The sequence below is a fragment of the Helicoverpa zea genome, chromosome 18 (genome assembly GCF_022581195.2).
Source record: "Helicoverpa zea isolate HzStark_Cry1AcR chromosome 18, ilHelZeax1.1, whole genome shotgun sequence".
Classification (NCBI taxonomy): Eukaryota; Metazoa; Arthropoda; class Insecta; order Lepidoptera; family Noctuidae; genus Helicoverpa; species Helicoverpa zea.
Window position 1 is genome coordinate 3,429,597 of NC_061469.1, and position 23,310 is coordinate 3,452,906.

The window sequence follows — 23,310 nt, forward strand, 5'->3', positions numbered from 1 at the left end:
GCCGAACGCCCTGGACGCCCAGTTGAAGTCTCTTCACCCGAAACAATCGAAAAAATCCACGGTATGGTGTTGGCCGACCGAAGATTGAAAGTGCAAGAGATTGTGGAAGCCGTAGGGATCTCGCATGGCTCAATGGTTTCAATTTTGAATGATCACTTGGGCATGAGAAAGCTTTCCGCAAGATGGGTGCCGCGTTTGCTCACAGTCGACCACAAACGCAATCGTGTAACAACTTCACAGGAAGGTTTGGCGTTGTTTGATCGCAATATGGAGGAGTTTTTGCGCCGTTTTGTAACAGTGGACGAAACATGGATCCATCACAACACACCAGAGACCAAAAAACAGTCAAAACAGTGGGTTTCTAAGGGTGAATCGGCACCAAAGAAGGCCAAGGTGAGTTTGGCAGCCAATAAAGTTATGGCGACTGTTTTTTGGGATGCACGCGGGATAATCCACATTGACTACCTTCAAAAGGGAAGAACAATCAATGGGGAATATTATGCCACCTTATTACCTACCGCTTCAAATACGATTTGAAAAAAAAACCGAAATCATTTGGCCAAGAAAAAAGTTTTTTTCCACCAAGACAATGCAAGTACACATGTGCAGTTGCCATGGCAAAAATCCATGAATTCGGCTATGAATTGCTCCCTCATCCGCCCTATTCTCCAGATTTGGCTCCGAGTGACTACTTCTTGTTCCCAAACCTGAAGAAATGGCTTGGTGGAAAAAGATTTGACTCCAATGATGAAGTCATCTCGCAAACAAGGGCCTATTTTGAGGACCTCGACAAATTCTAATTTTTGGAAGGGATAAAAAAATTGGAGAAGCGTTGGACAAAGTGTATAGAGCTCAAGGGGGACTACGTTGAAAAATAAAATGATTTATTTATCAAAAAATCTGTGTTTTATTCCAAAAGTCACGGACTTATTGACCCGCCCTCGTATAATAACAAGGTATTTGTATGTAAGTATGTAGGTATAGGTACCCAAATGTCCCGCGAAAAAAGAAGGTACTATAGGGTATATTTTTCCCTATATGAACGTTTAATCCGTTATTTACTTTCACTGTTTAATCTTAAAACTTTATGGCAATATGCACTTTTCACAAGGTAGGCTGGCATATGGATATTTTTTTCCTACTTATGGGGAAAACCGGTCCATGAGATGATTAGAACAAACTGTTTTATGACTTTTTACCCCTAAATCTGTATAGAAGTACGGAAATGCTCTTATAAAAATATATTTCAATATTATTTCCTAGTGTTGTGAACTTTATACATACATACACAGGTAGTAGTTTAGTTTATGCATACATAGTGGCTAAGTGGTTTTAAACAAAACAAAAATTAGGAGTCAAAGGTCGATAGTTGGAGCGGCGAACAGACAATTTAAAATTTAAAGTAAAAAAAAACAACATACTCTATAATGCGTATTTAAAATGGACTTCGTTCCTACGGTTTTGCGAGCATTTCGTCGGAAAATTTTTGAAAGAAAAAACATCTAAGTTTGTTCAATCAGCCTCCGAAGTAACGCGAAAACGCATAAACTAAAAAACATAACATAGTGATACTAGTTATCAAAAATACTCGATAATCTTATCAATAAGATGTACCATCAAAAGTAGGCAATCTCCACTTGATAACATGTTGTCAAACTGACAGTAACATGCTAGATTTGTTTGTGTATTTTCCGTATACTATGTATATTATTATCCTATTCTAAGGCACCGTTTTTATAGTAAATATCATAAACAACTGCAATTACCGACCCCTAATTACATGTCGTTCTGCGAATATCTAGAACCCCATAATATAAAAATAATAATTGCGCGGTTGCATACTTCTAACGCATTTAATGGTTATAATAGCTATGAATTTTAAGTCACCTATCAAGTATATTAATTGCATTGTCAATTGAAAACATACCTCCGATCGAAATACTCCTCTCGTGCCTTAACAAGTTCGGTTTTACCCGACTCGTGAGAAAACTGGCGGCGCAACATTTTTCACACAAAACACTTCACTATTGTACAATTTATTTACATTGTCAACTATTTGGTAATTGGTAACATAGTTGTGATATAAGATTTAGTTATAATGTATTGAAGGCATTGGAATGTTAAATTGTGATGTTTCGCGGCGAAACGAAGCCGCTCGCTCGCGGTGGTGGGGCGCGAAGAGGCGCGTGCGCGGCTGGCGACTGGCGCTGCGCAGGAGTCCACGCGCAGGCTCTGCTCGTCCCAAGTGACAGTTCTGACCTTGGCGTGTTCGCGCGATTATCGTGAGCGTCGGTTCACGAACCGTTCTCATAAACCTGATGTTATCACTCGTCTGTCTCGAGTTCATTCGCGCTGCAAAACACTTATTGCTTACTAATGCTGATAGTTATTGATATCTATTCGATCTATCAAGTCGAGCCTAAAGATGATTAAATCTGATGACCAGAACAGCAGCCAAAACTGCATAGACCAATAAGTGACTAGTCTGGCTCAAAATTTTAAAACAGAGACGCAAAAACCTTCCAAAATTCTGAACATTGTAATCCAGTATTTTTCTACTTCTTAATCCTGCCCTGTTCCCATAATATCGTAAATATATTATTGTCTTAAATAAAATTTTGCATATCATTTGGAGACGTAGTGTCGGGTCGACATTGACCGATATTTCTGCTCAGCTGACCATTGGCTGACCCGTGACCGAGTTCGTGAGCTGATCCGCACTGCAGCAAAAAAACTTTTTTATACAACAAACAATATGGCCGAAAATTATTGTTGTTATTTTAGCTGATGAACAGAATAAGATAAATTATAAAGTTATCACGTCAATTCGTATTCAAAAACTTGAGGTTACCTATCACGTAGTACATTATAAGACCTCTATTGATGTGCATGTCACACATCTTAACTCTATTCATGCTCCGAGATTATCGCACGTAAAACTATCCATAGAAGAATGTAAATAAACTGTAGTAAGTCTACCTACGACATGTGCTAGAAAGGTCTGACGACAAAGATCGTCCTTTTGAGAATAGAATATCAAAACATCAACGCAGAAGAGTATGGAAAAACTACGTCACAGCGGTTCTTTATCTTCAGTAGGCCCGAAGACTCGTGTACAGCTTAGTCTACAAAACAGACGTAATGTATGGACAGAACATTATTGGGTGATACATCAAGTGATCTACGAGGGGAATCAATTAACGATGTAAACATCGTGAAGTCCCTAACAGCTTACTTCAGAGTAGCAAAGTAATTTGACGAGATACCAATGTGGGTTATGGAAATAATTTTCCTAGCTAAACACTACGGCCAAGGCTACACCTAGGTGTCAACATGGCAACATTGACCGACATAGAACATCGCGCGACGTTACTAGTTTCATCATCGAAGCCTCACCTCAATGATTATAGCGCGAGAGGGGTGCTTAGTTACGTCAGAAGAGAAAACATGGTGCAGGTGACAGTTATATCCAGTTTTGCAAAGTACAAGCCATTCACAATTTCTTGAAGTACCCTATTGAAGTAGTACGAAAATACAAGATCTTTGCTACTTTTAAATAAATAACTAAATAATGTAACAATAAAAAAAAAAAACACAAAAAAGAAAAGACTACAGAATTCTCCAAGCGTGGCTGAAGGAAGGTAATGAGGTGATAAGCGTGCCTCCAAACACAAATGCAATTGTAAAATCCTTGACCGAACGTTTTAGACTTTAGACATTAGGATTTAGCACATGGACTTCAACTTTCTTGAACAAAAACAGTTGAATAACAAATTAAACGATAAGGATGTTCATTCAGCGTACGAGTTTCTGCAGATGACTTAACTCAGACTTTATAAATACAATACAAGTGTTCTGAAACTCAAGCCATTGAACAATACCTGTGAACTTAAGCACAAATCATAAGAAGACATTGTGCGCAAAGAAAATGAATTAGATACAGTTCAAGGGTATTTCGAGATGAATATAGACGATTGTTGTAATGCCATCATTTATAGAACGTTAATCTTTCAATCAGCTAAAGTCACTGCTTGACTGATTATATTAACAGGTGCAGATAAGCATGACAATGACTTCAACACAGAAGATTTAAACAGAAAACTTAAGGAAATCTTTTTATTTTCACATGCATAGGGGCCTGTGTGTGTTATAAAAACAAATCACAGTTAGACTATGTGTGAGTCTTATTGACAAAACCAGTCTAGTTCACATCAGTACAGATGAGGTCGTGGATCGCGACCCACGTGCCGTTATCTGCTACAAAGCTATATCAAGAACATGAGGTCATCATATGGCTCCTATAAAAGATAACAGCTCCAATCTTTATTCTTTGTTTAGATTTACAGTAGTTTGTAATGCGAACATTGTTCTATGAGAAAATGTTGTGCTAGATATCATGACAGATTACAATGATGTGTCTGAATGGCTCTAAAGATTGAATATTGAATATCACTCCACTGATCTTCATAAAATAAATACTGTCTCAAATAATAGTACGCAAGCTTTTAATAGTGAAATATTAACTATTAATTTGAACGATAAATATTACTGTTTCAAGAGGAACTTCCTGCTGATAAAAGGATTTCCATGGTCAATAAGTAGGTACTGAGCATTTTAATATCGGTACCTTGGTAATTCTGAAACTTGCTTATAAAAATTGTAGAGGGAGTGATCATCGGCTCATGATAACATGTCCTTAAGGGAGCCGGAATCTATGCAGCACTTCTGCATCACGAAGCTATTGATTTTATTAAAATCCGTTTCAACTTTGCACTATAAACTGTAGTTCTCATACAAGCATAACATAAAAAGACCGGAATTCGGTCCTATGATACGATACTGGGCGTAATACTGACTTTCACTTTCCATTGCGGTGACAACATGACAACGTCAACGGATCGTAGGTCTTATAAAACAATGATCGATTCAGAAGGAAGTCATTAATATGAGAAGTTTGAAGACTAGAATATTACCCTTGCGAGTTAGACTAACTGCAATGCAGATGATGAAGAAAGATATATTATTAATCAAAGGAATCACCCGATGATCCAATTCGGTAGCAGTGGATAAAATGTACCAGATTTTAAGGCCTGCTTTTGTAATCGAGATCCCCGACCTTTATATTAGTGGTACCATAATAAAGATAATCATGTAACTGGCTAGAGGAGATACACATGGCCACTAATATACGAGCACAGTATAACACCACAATGATATTAGAAGTCCACATTATCATTGTTTCTTACTCATAAACCATTAAAATTTTACGATACCTTATCGTTCTGTTTATTAAACGAGAAGACGATAAAGCCATGAAAACAAAACAAAATCACCTATGAGGTTTGTCAACAACAAATTGTAATGTTCCATCGTTTATTGGGTACCAGCCGTATTCCCGCGGTTTCACCCGCATCCCGTGGGAACTATAGCCTGTATTATTGGGAAAGAGTGTAGCTTTCCAAGAGTGACAGAATTTTAGTTTTTAAATCGGTTCAGTTGTTTCAGAGCATTTAGTGTAGGTACATACAAACAGTCCAAAAAAATGTTTCCTCTTTATTATGATGTCCTAGCCTATTTCAACGGGAGTGAGTATTTAGCTCCGTTGTTTTTTTTTTCAGTCAAAAGATCAACACTCAATGGCAGAGAACTCCAGAGAATAGAGATGCTAAGTGCAATACCTACATTCGTTCTATGGAGGACATTTGGAATATAAACGATTGCAAAGAAAGATTGATAAACTTAGGACGACCACCATTTTTAATAAAATATCAGCTCATGAATCAGGAGTTATTGGCTGATAAAAATACCAAGAATGTTACAAACTAAAGGTTATACTGTGTTGCTATGGCAACGGCCGTGTAAACATTGACCAGGGTGGACAAAAAGAGTAAACATGTACGTACATTAGGTTTTATTAACGTATTTTCGTTGGTCGTACGGTCCTCTCTTGGAAAATGTACGGGCTTTCCATTATTGCAACGGCATTTTGAGGGTGTTCTGTGCACTTGTAAAACTTCCCTAGGTTTTAAACCTATGAGTACGTTAAGCTTTAGCTATTAAAGCGTAATAGTTCTTATGGATCTCTATATTTTTATTAGCCTTAGTGTGACTCACATGCCCAGACTTGATTTATTGAGAATGCATATTTTTTGCCTTTTTTAGAATAAAATTACGCTATCCTTCAATAGTTTTACGCACAACAGGTTTTATACGCAATGTCATTCGAAAGACATACTACGATGGAATCTTAACACAAAACACTGACTAATCTACCAATAACAAAATTATATAAACGCAAAAACATAATGACAAAAAGAAGTAAATAATAGTTTTAAGAAATAAAATCTACCAAAGCGAAAAACAAGAAGAATAGGAAGACGAAAAATCTAGCTTAACTTAAATCTCACCAGAGAAGGGTAAATTGAAACAGCACCAACTAATGAAATTCATAGCAGCATATCAGTCATTGAAACCTATAGGTACACGGGAACACCGTACATTGATTTCAGCATTCATATCACGAGTGTCACAGGTGTTCTTTGAGACAACAATAAAGTGATCTACTTGAGACTTGAGTCTATACATGACAGCAAATTGATACCTATCATAAATGTAACGGACGTGAATAAATTGACCTAACGGAGCTTAGAATATACATATGCATGAAATAATATGAAAGTTCAATTACCTAAACTGCTGAATGGTTTCCATACTATTGAGATGTGAAATTCCTGAGAGTTAAGTTATTGGTCCCTGTATGACAATACGGAAAGACAAAAACAAATATTTTGGAAAATGATCCACTAAAAGAATGGGTTACTTAGATTTCATGATTTGCAACTACTTATCACGGATTTACAAGTTAACAAGGCATCATCATCCTCCGAGCCTTTTCCCAATCATGTTGGGGTCGGCTTCCAGTCTATCCGGATTCAGCTGAGTACCAGTGCTTTACAAGAAGCGACTGCCTATCTGACCTCCTCAACCCAGTTACCCGGGCAACCCGATACCCCTTGGTTAGACTGGTGTCAGACTTACTGGCTTCTGACTACCCGTAACGACTGCCAAGGATGTTCAATGACAGCCGGGACCTACAGTTTAACGTGCCATCCGAAACACAGTCAATGGTGTCTAAGATATACTTAGAAAGTACATACAAACTTAGAAAAGTTGTATTGGTACTTGCCTGACCTGGGATCGAACCCGCGCCCTCATACTTGAGAGGTTGGTCCTTTACCCACTAGGCCACCAACAACAACAACAACAAGGCAACAGAAAATAATTGCAACTTTATTAACTCAGGCGTTTGAAAGGAGGATATTTAAGCAGCAATTACCATGATAACAATGCAAGTGAACGGATGAGAAAGGCTAGACTTGGAAAAAATATGCAAGTTAATTGTATTTCTTGTGAAAGTAAAACTTGTAGACTGAAACAAAGAGTTTGCTAATATACACAAATACCTATTCAGCTGGTCACGGTCCGTGAAGCGTGGACTGGACTGGATTAAAACGCTTCAGAATAATGGTTAAAACTCAATTTGTCAGAAAAGATTTTCCAGACACAATCCTTTCAATTTCATTAGAAGAGAATATTAAGTGCAGTAATGCGACAGACGAGTGAAGAATTTGATATATGCCGTGGAAACTCTCAGGGAATTAAGGTCAGGCAATCAGATTACCTATCACCGGTATCGAAATTGGAGGAGCACGACAAGAAAATTGAATAATCAATATCGATTCTGTACGGCCTTAAGTGAATCCATTAGAAGCGACGCGAGCTCTAACATTAATGGCGTGAAATTCAGGTATACTCAACATAAGTATCAATCATCTAAAGGAAATCTTTTATTTTATATTGCAATCATTATGAAGAACCAAGGAGAACGCCTTGAGGTATTTTATTATTAAAGTATCGTAAAGATAAACAAAAGTAAACATAGGTAACTACTTAATTGGTGTCAGAAGTGATCATCATTATCTACCTGAGATGATATTATAAGTATTATGACTGCAATATAAAAATTAAATCTTCATGGAATAGATATGATTCATTGCTGTATTAAAAATGCAATACATCGAGACTTCTTTTCAGAGACCTCAACTGAAAGCTCCTGACAAAGCGCTCCGCGATTCCCAAGCGACTACTTCAATGAAAATTTTAGAAGCTGGGAAACTATTTCAATGGGGAAAAGTTGAATAAGGAATAGCCTAGTTTTTTAACAAAAGGAAAAGCTTGATCATAGATGGAAATACATCCTACAGAAGAAACCTACAAGCTAAAATACTAAAATAATTACTACCTTGCGCTAAAGATAAGATTAATTGAAAATAATAAAACCTATAAAAGGCCGGAAATGATCCAACTAAGCGTGCGATTTATAATAAGACCTATAGTGGGGTTTAATTAAAGGTAGCAGTGAATCAGATCCTTATCGCCCACACGTACACGTCAGGAGTTGCAAATACATTTTGTCCTAATACGTACAAATGACGCGCGTCATTATTTACTTCTATGTAATTTAACGCCAATAAGCTGGCTGTGCACATGGCTACATTAATCACTACTATTTTTGAGGTAGGTATTCAGGAATCTGATCTTCAAAAGCTTGCATGATAATTCAGCAATTCAATCTGGTAATTCTTTTTCTCGTATCATCGATGGCACGTTGGCCTGCTTGCGACGAAGAGTTTATAACAAATAATAACTGGGATTTTTCAAATACCTAAGTTAATTTTAGAAGGATGATCTAGCGCGTTTGTGGGCAAGTAGACCTTCTTAGACTAGCACTCACATATCCAACGGTAGCCATACACATAATGACACACCTGCTTATAATTCAAAGCACCCTAATGGTGCTTAAGCAGTAAGTTACGTAACCAATGGGTAAGTTACGAAATACTCATATACTTTGCATACAAGACATTAGTACTATATAGATATAGCAATAGAATCATGTAATGAACATTAAAATCTTATGGAAGCAATTGCGGTTATACTAACTTAGAATAAATTATACGCCAGTCATACAATTTCAAAGATAACATTTATCTTTCGCGTGCTATTTGCATTTCCACATTTAACATCGTCTATTCGTGAATTAATATGTAACAAGGACTTGATAAAATTATACTTCATAATTGTTTTAGGGGTTTTGTAACAAGGTAATTGAACTGTTGTTAGTTTAGTTATGATGGACACACGTAAGATTGCATGCGTAAGATGGTACTATACGTCCGTTGTCTATTACGACTATTTGCAAACATTAGATCACAGATGGTATCATAGACGAACTCCAATCACATCATCTACACAATCTCATAGACTATATAGTATACATCTCTAATTTTCCGTTAGTCATCTACAAGCATTTAAATAAAGAAGTCGAGATGTCTTGGCATGTACATGCATATTATATGAGAGTATTAAATGATACCTGAGTCTGAGTAAGTAAGATAGATGAAGCCGTTGACAGCGATAAGCCACATCCTGACATAACAGTTAATGCAAATGATTAGATGCAGATACAAGTACGAATGATATACGATGCTACTTGTTTGACGACGACACGAGAGACCAAGCTAAAGCTATGGCAAAGAAGATCATGATAGCAAAAAAACAATTCTACAAAGTAAATGCATTTTTATTTTGCACAAGTATATGCCTTTTTTATGGAATGGGACAATAAGTAGGGATATAAATTATATTTTTTTGTAATTGAATAGGCATACTAAGTTATATTAGTGGAGGCAGACTATTCAATAACACTCGTGTACTCATTCCTCTTCCATAGCGTGATCAATTCATAGATGTCATACCTAAGCAATAAGATTATAAAAATAAACTTGCGTAAAATAACAATGGCGTACCAGAATGGATTTAGTGCGATTACGCCATTGTTGCATAGCCGCGGATATGAAACTGCAGGAAAAGTAATATTGCTCAACAAACGGACGCAAAACTGACATACGAGCGCATTTAGGATTTCCCTGCCCACAATATACTTCTATTCGTATGTAATGAGATTAACAGAATTGAGAAATATGTAATAGAAAACAAAACAAAGCATATTGATCTTCAAACTAATTACGGTTGCCAGTTTTCACTAAAACGAAAGTGCTAACAGCAATTGGATTCGAAGAAAACAAAAAAGCATTGAAGCGAAAAGTGTATCTCAATTATGTAAATGATGAACACTTGATTCAACAAGTTGACTTGACCAACGTAATTTGCAAAATCATTAACATTTTTGGACAGGCTAATGACATAACTGTCTTTATTATCGAAAACGCATTCATTGTCGTTAAAGTTCTTCTTAATGAAGTTGTATTTCCCTGTGCATATCTGAGCGGGAAAGCCTGTTTGAAACAGGATCGACTTTCTACAAATGATGACCTCGGCCAGCGCTAACTGAATGGTTGTGTTGCCTATAATTAGCATTTGTGCGTTCCTTCTTGGCGCATTATGACGTCAGTAAGCACAAATGCAGTCCAAAACTGAAATATGGAATATGTAAATATGTGCCTCCTTTCTTTGCGCTGCGATTACTCACGACCATTATTTGCGGCCCACCCCTCTTACTGTTCGAGTGGCAAATGTGGGAGCTTACTTGGCAACCCATTTCTGTTTGTTCCTCAACAACACAACCCTGAATGGAATTTTGCAGAATGTGTAACACTGTGTTTTTAGGTTAATTAAAAACAAGCTCGGTCTTAACCTCAATATTTGAAAGAAAAACAGGTACCAATGCAAACAAAGCTTTAATATCAGCCCAATAATTTTAATAACGCTCGCATCTATTTACCATAACATTTGCAAATAATCATTTCAAACAGTACTCGAATGACCAAGTTACCGAAGGTTGAAGCCGCAACGCATCAACTGCTATCTGGGTCGGAACGGATGTAAAGACATAAGGTACCGAGTGAAACCATAGAACATCTACCTATAGCACGGCGGTTAGTCTGCGGAAACTGCATTAACTTCATATTGTTTTCTATCAGAGAGAAAGGTCTTTAAATCTACGTCAATATTGGTCAATATGAGTGTAATATTAGTTTGTGTGACATATACTTGCTCATGCCGCATTGAAAGACATGTTAAACAGGTATATCTGGAACATTGCTCCAACCGTGTTGGCCCAGAGTCTAGAATGTAACGGCATTCGATATGTTCTATAATAATAATTGCCTAGAAAATATGAGAATGCACAAACGATATTTGGGCCTCCAACCTGCCGAACCAAATCTGCTCTATCAATTACCAACACGAAGACCATGAAGATAAGCAATATGAAGACGAATCAAGGAAAGTAGTAAGAAGCAAAAGAGATAATCTTCAAGATTATCAGAAACGTATATTTTTTGCAAAAAATATGAAAATATTAAAACTATCGTGTACTCGATATGTTGAGGCATACAATTGTGTGGCATTGCAATTTCAATCACAGTCTAATACGTCGGACACGACACCTGAGCTAATTGGGTCATTTACTTGCTACATGCTTTTGCAGTCGTTCCAATTCTCGAAGAGACGTGATATAATGATAAAAATGCTATTAAGCTAATTGTTTATGTTTTCCATCGGTGCTTCTGGTATCGTCGCGTTCCTACGTTTTATCAAAAATATTGATAAATTATATTTTAGGAGAGCTGATAAGGCTGTGTTGCCTTATTAAACAAATATTTAAGAAACAGGACGTGGGTATGCCAACGTTTGGTATACACTTACGGCCAAGTACCAGACCTTCGTCGCCGGTGTGCCCGAGGCTGCGGCTCCGGCGCGTGCAGCAAGGCTTGCGGGATTAGGCTCTTGGATGGCTTGCGCCTCGACAGCCGGTACTCCGGTCTATCGGCCGCACTTTTGCACAGTCTCAAAGTTGACAACTCACTCTCCGAGCCACACCACAGTGAATCCATCGACAACATTGTTTCACGCTAGTTTTAACACATCACTTAACATCAAATATTGTTCAAAAGTTTTCTCACGAGCAGCCTTGTACTCTGGTCTGTTGCAACAGCAATTCAAGACGGTTAATCCGACAAACTTTACTATAAGTTACCGCAGCCTTTCAAGTTCTTGATATTTTTAGTAGATTATATCCAAAAAGTTGTGTAAAATGTTGCAACCGACGATGTTTTGGTGCGGCAACCTTCTTCAGTGGAATCGGCGCGCGAAATCGCGTTGCAAAATTCATACACGTGAAGATTGTTAAATTGGATGGAGCAGTGTTGCGATGTTATCCAAGACTTGTTAATTATGAGTTATTATAGTAAATATACGGAAATGGTTCGCGATCAGTACCGCGCAAAGTGGACCATAGGTCCGTGAGCCGCGGCGGAATACGTGAGAGCGCGGGAGCCGTGGCGGCGTGGAGCGGCCGACTGAGAGCGCGACTGTCGCGAGCGGCGAACCCTCCCGCCACGACCACGATGCCGCCGAATGCTCAAAAATTGCAAACAAAAGGTGTCTGGACGTTGTTATCGCTAAGATTGTGACGGCCGCAAGGAGGGCATCACGTTGATCACGCCGACATTGTTTTGACTTAAGTAACACATGTTAATTATGTTTACCAAACTACTTGTTTTACTGCAGCGTATTCCAAAATCGTGCACTTTAAGGCTTCGTAGAGTACTTGAACAGAGGTTTTAAGATACAAGTTTTGAAGGTGAAAGGACTTGAATTTCTGCTCTCAGGTTTCCAAATCAAGAATTTCAGGTGATGCCAAGAACAAGCCCTGAGGCAGTTGTAATTTTTCAATAGAGCTAAAGAAGGCGCAAATCTTCAACTAAGCAAGGCGCAGGATTGACATCGGATAGGAATCCGGCTTCATATGCATATGAATATCGCAAATATTGGTGTTTTCTCTATTTGATCGTATTGCCACCATTCGTATTTTGCTTTACTTGAATGTGAATGTTGCAGCGAAATATTATTATTTCTCTTGTTTACCTACTCTTATTTACTTTGGACAGCTGCAAGTAGGTACTTCTTGTAGGTACATGATTTCGTAATCTCAGTCTTCTGTTCTGAATTCTTTCACGCGATCGCATGTCACCAAAACATGTTTTTATTTGCCACTCGATAACCCGATCAGATCACCTCATTTGTAATGCGACTGCGATAAATATGCATACTGTTTTTCTGACATATTTTCTTCAAAACATGGCTGATTATTCAGAGTGAAGTCTACTGTGTATTAATTAATTAGAAGTTCGTGTACCACCACCATTTTTTTTGCAAAATATACAACAATAAAACAAGATTATGGACCGTTTCTACTGATCCGCTAAATAATGAAAGTGTCTGCTAATTAACGTCTGCTTAGCACGCACCAGCCGAAGTAATAAATTATAAAGATCATTATTGTACAAGAGGAAAAGTTTTTCCGGTATTTTTCTGCAGAATATAAGAATGATTTTACTGAATACTTCAAAAAATGACATGGATAGAAGAAGGCTGTTGTGTTCAACGATACGTTCTTTGTTTAATATTTTATAGATGCTTATAAAGCGGAAGCTTGAAGAAAGGTCACTTGAATATTTTGTCTGATTGACGCAATTAATCAGTTCCACATGATTGTGTAACTTAAATGTGTTTTCCTTAACACATTTCTTCCCGGCCAAACAAAAAATTCATAAAGCGAACCCCTTTATGAAAATCTATCGAATATGAACTTGCTTAGTTCTTCCATGACGCGAATGGAATTGGTACAGAGCCAACCTGTATTTTCCCTCATTCTTATTCAGTATTAACCCAAATGGCTGCATCAGATGAGAGCCATTTAATAACCTGTCCTTATCTGAAGCCAATCTTGTTAGTCCTGCCATGACTACAAATCTTTATCTATGTTTATTTAGCAGCCGTTATCTTGAGCAAAATACATATAAGATATAGAGAGCAAAGTGGACATGAAAGCTGTTAATTGAGTGATGATATAACAAGTTCACGTGATACTGGAAACTATGGACTTGGAGATTCATACCTATTTAAGTAACATCGTATTAACTTTACCGTTAACTCGATAAATCATAGGATTTCGTTAAGAGAGGCAAAAACGCAAATCATCCTCGATCGATCGGATGAAGCTGCCACACGTATTCTAAACAAAACGGTTATTATCTCAAAACTAGAGCTAGAAACGACAGAATAATCACTGTGGAAGAATTGTAATTAGCAATAATAATAGATGATAGTAATGCAAGATTGGAGACAATCATGGCAGTTCGAATTGACGTTTCCTTAACACAAAGAAAAATAAAGGAATCTTCACACAATATTTTTTGCTAGCTCGTAAAATGCAAATTAGAAAACGAGTTTTTGAATGCAAATAGAGATGACAATGCACGATGCGTAAAACTGCGAACAAGTTTTATATAACATGAACATTAAAATTAATTTATTAAAATTATACCTCTCAAGTATCTTCCTACTCCTTTTTCAAATTAAGATCAAAGAGGAATTTAAGTTCATGAGCTGAAAGAGAAGAATGCAAAACGTGAGGTTTACGTTTTGTTTTAGTATTTGCAAACGACAATTTTCTCGGAACGAGAACAATATGGGCGTGAAGTTACAACTACAACGCAAACTCACTTGAGCCACGTTGAGGCATGCCTACGAAATTCACATAAAACTCATTAGTATGGAGTATTAACTCTATAAATCCACATATTCCTGCCGTTCACCGAGTCTAATTCCAGTGTAGGTCAGGAGTCATTGTCCTGAAAGTGGTACATTCCTGTCGGGTCAACCGTCAGGCGTGAGTCAGCCTCCAAAAGTTGAAACACTAGTAGCCGGTGTGGCCGAAACTGTGTCGTAGGAGCCGCGTGGGCTTAACTTGGGACAATTGACTTCGCGATATGAATCTGTGTTGTTTTTATTTAAGACATCAAGTCTGCGATCTTAGCACGCTAACGATTTATCATACGTGCTTCAATGGACAATGGATTAAGGTTGCTGAATTTTTTGGGGCCTATAAACTGTATTTTTTCGCCATTGTGACTACTTTATTAATTTTTAGGATCAATATAAAAATGTATTTTTGAAATAAATATGAATAAAATAACTTCGTTCCAGTTAGTTTGTAGATAATGAGAAGGTTGCATGTTCAAATCACATACGAGTCACAATTGCGGTGCTCTTATGTGTTTTTGGAAATGTTGAGGCCAAATGGCATTGTCTTAATTGCGCTCTGAAATTTGTTTCACTTTAGTCTGTTTTACGCTGTTAACTATGGAACCACGTAAACTATCGACGCGTGGCCTACAATCTGTAGTAGTATAGCCAAACAAACGCATTTCTTCCTTTCCTCACGAGGCGAGCAAAAGCTGGGGTCGTTGCGAAGTCCTGAACATTCTTATGGCTGCCCCACTGAATAACGACATGCAGCAGTACATTAGTCATTTAATCTCATATGACGTAATAGATGACGATTTACGGTCGTCGTAACGATCGTTGCGACGTTTCCACGCGAAACGCCAGGAAGGAAAGTTTCGCAGAAGAGGACGGTAGTACTTTGTAAAAATAAAGTTTTTCCAGATTTCAGAATTCCAGATTTGAAGATCTGCATACTTCACAAAAAACTGGAGGTGCGTTTTGAGTTTTGAGCCGCTAAGCAACAAACCAGTAGTGGTTATTTTCCGCAAGTTTATGCGTTCGAATTCCGATCAACGAGTTTCGGGAGTTCCGCGTTGTTAATGATAATAAATAATAATGCAACGAGAAGCCTCAGTTAAAGAAACTTTTTTCATTTATTTATATTTATTTAATTACCCATGTAGAAGAATTAAAACAAAAAAACATAAGTCGCATTGAGATCCTCGCAATTTTTACACGTACCTACTCCTAATTCATGTATCTACGTATAGATTAAGCAAATAAAAGAAGAGAAAGGTCAGTGGAACGCATACCTAGGGAGCCAGTTTAACAATTTTATTGAATTTATTAAACTGCAGTACCTACATACGTCGACAGAGTAAAGGCGTAAAAGCACAGAATGCAAATTTTTACGTTCCACAGATCCATGGGTTACGTGTATCGCTACTATGTATAGTTGCGTTTAGGTAAATCACAGACTAGGAGCGAAAATGTTTGAAATATATAAAAATAAAGAAAAGTAGTCATTTGAAAAAGCTCTATAACATTTTAATGAGAATAATGCAAAAAGTAAATAAATACTAGAGCTACAAATATCTACACATAACTACGAGTAGATTCCAAGGTCTATCTACTTGAAGAGAAGGAAGAAAGGAATCTTACGTACGAAAGTACACACCTGTCTTCTTCTTCAGCGGCTTCCACGCTAGTAGTTGCACGACTCTTCGATTTAGGCATAGGCAAGAGTTTACTATCCATCTTCAAAACACACTGTTTGCAGCTTACTCCACAAAAGTGTCATAATATTATTCATTTCATGTAGTCATTCAACTGTATTGTCACCATGATGTCTAATATGAGTCATTATTTATTTAATAGGAAGAACATTTTAAATACGAATTTGTGTTAAATTAAAATCTCATTTTAGGTTATAAACGCCCGTAAAAATTGCATTCACGACGTTGACGTTTGTGTCACTTCATTTGACATTGACAATGACGGCATTGACACTCAATCTGCTTCCGTCATAATTCTTACTTAGTGTATTAAATACGTGTCTTTTGGCTATATGCCGTAAGTAATTTATGTTTTTAATTTTATTCAACTTTCAAGTATTATTATAATATTTAAATTATAAAGGACATGGCCAAATTTTCATAGTAAAAAAACCCAGAATCGACAGCAACGAAATGGGTACCAATGGGTTCATTATGATAGACCTTTGATGGTGCCAAAAAGTCTGGCCTGAAATCCATGGGGTATAGGAGCTATATCTTATTTTCACAAAAATAGGTTATGTTGAATTTATGTTGATTTTAAAGATTATTTACATAAAGGACCATAAACAACAAGGTATACTAACATTATACATGCGAATAGTAATATTAAAGAGTTTGCCTGGTAATTAAAAGGTCTTGAGTTTGACCCCCACCCATTGCATCACATGAACCACTCCAGTTACGATCAAGTACCGACCTTATCTACTTGAAGAGGTTTCCCTGTTATATGTAAACTTCTGAACTGGCAAAGGTTTATTTAAAAAAAAACTGAAAATAAAGAAAATAATATAATAAAAAAATAAAATATAAGCCCAAACACGAGGTAGTTAATATTTACCATTGCCGAGTTCCATTGACCTTCTCTCTTCTCCATCATCAGGTCAGCTCTTAACCTTCACTAGTGTATAGTGCTAACAGTCATACACCTGAGTGTAAAGTTTTTTACCTTACTTAGTTACCCTATGCACAACTTCTAATGAACAGCAAACAGAAAAGTTAAGCTTTTTTATGTACTAAAATCTTGATCGAAAAAACCTTGCAAAAAGAGAACCCCATGGTTTTTAGATGATATGAAATACTTTTTGTAATCTACAAATTATACTGAATCCAACCATACATACGAAGTTTCTGTCGACTCTGGGTTTTTTTTTGGCCATCTCCTTTAGTATTTATAGGAATATATTTATTTATTCTCCAATTCTCTATAGTTCAGCTTTTAAAATATACGTGTGCCGCCATCTAGTGTTACATGTTTAAACCAAAACTTAAGGTGAATTTAAATCAGTTCTTCATGAGGTTTTAAACTATGAAATCCTACTTTCCTACTTATATATTATAAATGTGAAAGTTTGTGAGAATGTATGGATGTATGTTTGTTATTCAATCACGTAAAAACGGCTGGGCCGATTTGGTTGAAATTTGGTATGTAGATAGGTGATACCCTGGATTAACACATAGGCAACTTTTTATCAACACACCATGCGGGCGAAGTCGCTGGCGGAAGCTAGTAAGTTTATATTTTTTTATTTTCATGTGATTGTTTGAAAAACATACTAACCTAAATGTATTAAGTTTTTCAGCTAGGTTGGTCAGTATAGTTTTTCGAAGGGGTCCAGGTGATCCGCCCGGCGAATTCTCCTTGGACTCAGCCGCTAAAGCGCGGGCCACCATTAAATCTTGCTCGTTCATTCTGGAAAAAAGTGTGTAAAGTAGGTAAATAATGGACAAAACAAATAAAATCTGGTGACAACGTGAATTAAATTAACGATTTCTTGTTATTTCTTGATAATTTTAATTAGGTAGCTTAGCATAGTTCGTAGGTACTATTTTTGGACTATAATATTTGATTATGTATTTCTACGTTTAAGTATTCTTTCCGTATATAAAATACTTAAATAATTTGCATCTAGTCTACCTAGGACGCGGAAGCCACTTTAACAATCGACGTCACCTTTTATCTCAAACAAATAACATGATTCTAATCAAAGTGTTCATCATAAATGTGTTTTTTGTTAAATTGCTATCAAATAGGTGAATTCTCAATTTGATTCGCTCGTGTTTTGCAGATGTATTTCTGATGATTAAAAAAACAAGTTATTCTCATCTACTCGTAGAAGTTATATTGGCTTAAATAAAAATGTACCATTCCTTCTCGTCTCAATCCATCCTAAGGTTGTCTGGAAGCGATCGCTCTTAGCGATAAGACCGCCCATAACGTCACCTAGGTACTTAACCTAAATCTAAGATCAAAAATGAAAAATTGGTGTACCTACCTAATAATAAAGTATACCTATATCTATTTATCTATCTACCTGTATCATTTTAAAACGCACAGGTTTCGAAGGTAGGTACCTACACTAGTTACAGCAGGTAGACATGTACATGTAGACGATAGGTACATGTAAAGTAGATAAACATCACGAAGTCTCTAATGACTGAAATTCTTTTACCATTCCGTATTATTTAGTTGGTCATCTCCCTAGCTAATTTAAGGGCAGGAGGGAGGATGATGAACCAACATTCCACGGCCACTGATCTCCAAGTAGCCTACTCTATATCCAATGTTATTAGCACTCTCTTTGATTGAAAAAGTAATGCTTCAGGCAGGTGGACTTACCGAAACTATTGACGAAGCAAAATAAAGCATTGCTGAACTGAAAAATGTATGAACTTCCAAACTGGATTGAAAAACTTATCCGCCCTTCCATGGAGTTAATAACGTTGCCTAATCCTTCCCATCTTCCCAATTTCCAGTTCCTAGTTGCCGTAATTTCGAATATCGAACACTCTATTCCCATAACACGTTTTGAAACCACCCTTTGTTCAGTTCATAGACGGAGGAACTGATTTCCTGTGCCTTATCTATCTGCCAATGACGTCAGCTTTCTCTCTATGGACCTAAATACGTCATCCTCTGGAACAATGCTATTGAATAGGAAAGATAGATGCATACGTAAATAGAACAATATGGAACTGTAAAGTTGGGAAAGGATACTAACATTTTTTGCCGAATTATCTTAGACAGACAGTCATTTAATTTTATTGTTTTGTCAAGGTGAGCTGGTCTAGACTTAGATCAATTTTAGTGATCTGGATCTATCTCAAAAAGAACTAATATGCATTCGTTACACCTTCTTACCACATCTGTTATCGCAGTAACGCTTGCCGGTTTTATGTGGTGATACTAATGTATCATCGATGAACGACTCTGCTGCGGTTTTATTTTCTTCTCAATCTTAAAAACCTAAACAGTAAAGAGCTGTATCCAACCTGACAGAAACTTTTGTAAAATTGAAACTTTATCTAGGTGCAATGCTCTTCTAAGATCTATTCTTTATAGATACCTAGATCTTATTTCGAAACCTGTATTTTGGGATGTTCCAATTGTACTTCTCGTGACTTACCTTGACGCAATAAATGCTCCCAATCTCTGTTCATTTTCGCAACAAGAATGAGTCTTCAATGCCAGGGTAGGTACAGCTATGGTTATCAGCCAAATCGTGAAGGCAAAGTCGAGTAACAAAACTAGCTATCGAATAGTGGGATCCTGTTCTTTGGCCAAGGCGAACCTGTCGTGGTGGTGTCATTGTAATTACGAATTACGAGGTTGCGTCGTTTGAGCTGGCCATATCATAGCTGCTCTTATAATTATCGAATACGTGTCAGTAATCGATAATATAATCGTTTTAGTCGTAACGATTAGAGGCGATTAGTTTCGATACGTGTTTGAGATGTTGTGAAAATATTATTTGATTTTTTGGACGTTTGAAATTGTGAAACTATTCTGTCCGATGTACTTAATTACAACTGCCCTTACCATTTGCTTCTTTGCATTTTTGCGGATAAGTGCTCGTCTCGCATTTGGAAAAACTTTTGTTAGAAAAGGATTCAGAAATAAATGTGATTGAAATAAAACCAATAAAATAATAAGCACTAGATGGATTAGTTGATGAAGATAATTAATCTATTTATCATATCGTTTATGCTAAATTGCTCTGAAAATTTTAACTTACAGATGGAGAGGCATGTGCAGAATTAAGAGACCGAAAACACTGTCTAATGACCACAGTTTTATCAAAATAAGAAAAAAATAAAATTATGTGTTTTCTTGATTATTCATTATTCCAACCGTTTGAGAGTGTTTTGTTAACCAAATGAGCACAAATGTCACCAACACGTGTTCGCATGAGTCAGACAAAGTTACAAATCCCATAAAATATTGTCGTTACTTGAAACCAGTTGTGTTGCAGGTCTTGTCTTGTAGTCATTATTATGATTTTGAGCGATTGTGTGGGTCGATATTGACATGTCAATCGATCAACCGAGATACAATAAAACTGAAGACTTACTTCAGTTTTATTAGCCCGCGAAATGACCTTTTAAAAAAAAAGCCGACTTCACAAAACACTGGAAAGGATTTAAACTTTTGACTTGGCTCTAGAAGTCGGTGTCAACTTCGTTTGAATGTGTTTTTATTTGTGCCATCTACCTACTTCAAGGGCTGTGTCAAAAAAATATTTTTTGTCCTTTATATCGGAATGATTTCTTCTTCTGTGGTTATTAGGGCTTACCGATTTTTAATAGGTGCACTAACGAGGAAAATCTCAAGAATGAATTGTCAATCTATTTACCTCAATTCAGATACCTACAGATTATTGGGTTAATGCACACAATGCAACCAATTTTAGTTAACATGTAAGCAGGTAAGGGTTTAACGTGTGGAAACAATACCAAGTTCCAAAGTTATCATTAAAGACACATTAAGCCTCAGTGGCACGATTATCACTAATAATTTCATTGATTACAACTTCGATATAATCTGTTCCGATATCGATAAGTTCACAGCTCTTAGCGTGTGAATCATTAGTAGGTACTAAACTTGTAATAAAGAGCTACTTAAGATGATGTGGAAGATATTATGTTTGATCTCTTTAACCTTGATTTTTAAATAGGTGACATGTGACATTAACTTAACTGCCTATACGTTTTATTAGTACCTAAATACACTGTTGCTAGTGGGGTATACTTCTTCCATCCATCTGTAAGAAGCATAGAGATCTCTTTGGTAAGAAGTGAACGCGTGAGTTTGAAACACCCTTGCTTGAAAGCGCACATTTCAGTTGCTATTCATGTTCTTAAAACGCGCGTTTGAAAGCGACTAATGTGTAATATTAAGCCTAACATCCCAGGGGAACTCTTTACGTGTAAAAATTTGACACACATTCAAAGTGACCATGCTAAAAATGAAGCAGCGGCAAATGAGCGGATTTACTATGCTGCACATTGTATTTATGGACCTTAGGACTGTAGGCAACGTAGAAGAGTAAGTAAATACAACAAAATACGTAAACACTACTATACATAGACTACTTACACTTACTTACCACAAGTGCTAAAACTCATTCTTGACAACTAACCCGAAAATATCACGTATGTGGGTAGATGTATTGTTTACGTTACGTCTCCACGAACTTAGATTTGGACATTGATAAATCGTTACTATCGGATTTAGATCTGGAGTCTAACAGAAGCCCAGATAAAAATAAGTGTCTGTTTTCATACGTTAATGGCATTGCGCACACAACAAGGACAGGTAAAAACAAAAACGTTAAAGTTTAGGTAGCGAACGTACCTATAACATTTTTATAAAAATTATGCTACATTGAAGAAAATATGTTCATTACTAGGAAGAAAAATATAAGGTCGAATGATTCACAACTACCAACAAAGGAAGAGGTACCTAAGCAATAATTACAAAGTAAATTAATCAACGCTTATGTACGACAAATATGTACAAGTTCAATACATAATACCAATGGTTATGAAATCAAGGAAACAGGTCTTGTAAGGAGATCGGATTATCTCCATAAATATGGATGTTGACGTCAATCAAGTATTAGTGGACCTCTTGTGTGAAATCCCTTGTAAATTATGTAAATTAATGATGTTTTTGATCCTTCTCACTTGCCAACAGATACTAAAATAGCTCGTGATGTTGTAAAAATGTTAACGAGTCCGATAGATGATCACGAATCACTAGGCTAAGACATTCTGATTGAACTGAAAATAACAGTTCATTTTTTTACGCAAATTTGGGAAAAGATATATAGATTTTCAAATTATTGACAGCAGTTAACCCTACAATTGTTGGGAGACTATGTATAAAATAGTATCTTTTACGATTGGAAACTGATCTAGAGGACTGTCTGTAACTTACCGATTACTGGCTTGTTGTGTGGTCTTTAATGTTAGGTCTACTTTACCTTAGATCATAATGGAGTTGGTTCTAATTAGTTAACCTACATAGATAATAGCCTCACTTTGTATATGGTAAATAATGGTCCATTATGTTTAATTTATTCTATCTTAGACACTAAAGATTAAGTGCCCATAATCACAGGCATATCCAAAACCTATCAGTACCTGTAGGGTCACATTTTATTACCGCCAGTTAATTTCTCAGTTCATTATCAAAGCTTTCATCATAACATCAGTCTTATCACTCACAATCTATACGAAATCAATATTAGCCTACCTTTAAATGCAGAGCATGCGCCAACAGTTTTAGTAAAAAAACAAAGTCAACACACTTTTTTATAAATAAAAAAAAACACTCAAAAAGTCCACATAACAATCACTCCAGTCAAAATTCTATACACGAAATTTAAATGTTTGAAAAAAGAACGCCAGCGCGGTTTCGCGTGCGTGTGCGCGTTTAAAACATTTGTATGACAATGCGCCGCGTATATTTTCGCCGTGGGGTCGCGTCGTAGGCTGCGATCGGCGAACACCATCTGTCAATGAAGTAAGCCACGGTCGTATTGTAAAGCCTCTCACTTGTTTCCGAGAGCAACGATCAATGGGCACGATATGCATTATTAATCTGAACGATGAATGGGCCGTGGAAATCTATCAATCAAACTTCAAGCCGACTGTC

At 36.7% G+C, this 23,310-nt stretch overlaps 1 protein-coding gene across 9 annotated transcripts in view; it reads right to left on the reverse strand.

Moving 5' to 3' along the window:
• Positions 1-23,108, reverse strand: part of LOC124638768 (NAD kinase-like) — a 42,461-nt gene extending 19,353 nt beyond the window's left edge. The window contains exons 1-2 of one of the 9 annotated variants that reach the window (XM_047175856.1): positions 22,909-23,108; positions 17,932-18,063 (exon numbers count right to left, since the gene is read on the reverse strand). In XM_047175856.1, the coding sequence (XP_047031812.1) occupies positions 17,932-18,062 (131 nt within the window). In that variant the 5' untranslated portion in view covers position 18,063; positions 22,909-23,108. Of the gene's footprint in view, positions 1-1,927; positions 2,190-11,730; positions 12,307-16,261; positions 16,557-17,931; positions 18,064-18,990; positions 19,095-22,908 lie in introns of those variants that run through there. The other 8 variants (XM_047175857.1, XM_047175859.1, XM_047175858.1 and 5 more) reach the window with 8 other exon arrangements.
• Positions 23,109-23,310: the final 202 nt, after the last annotated feature.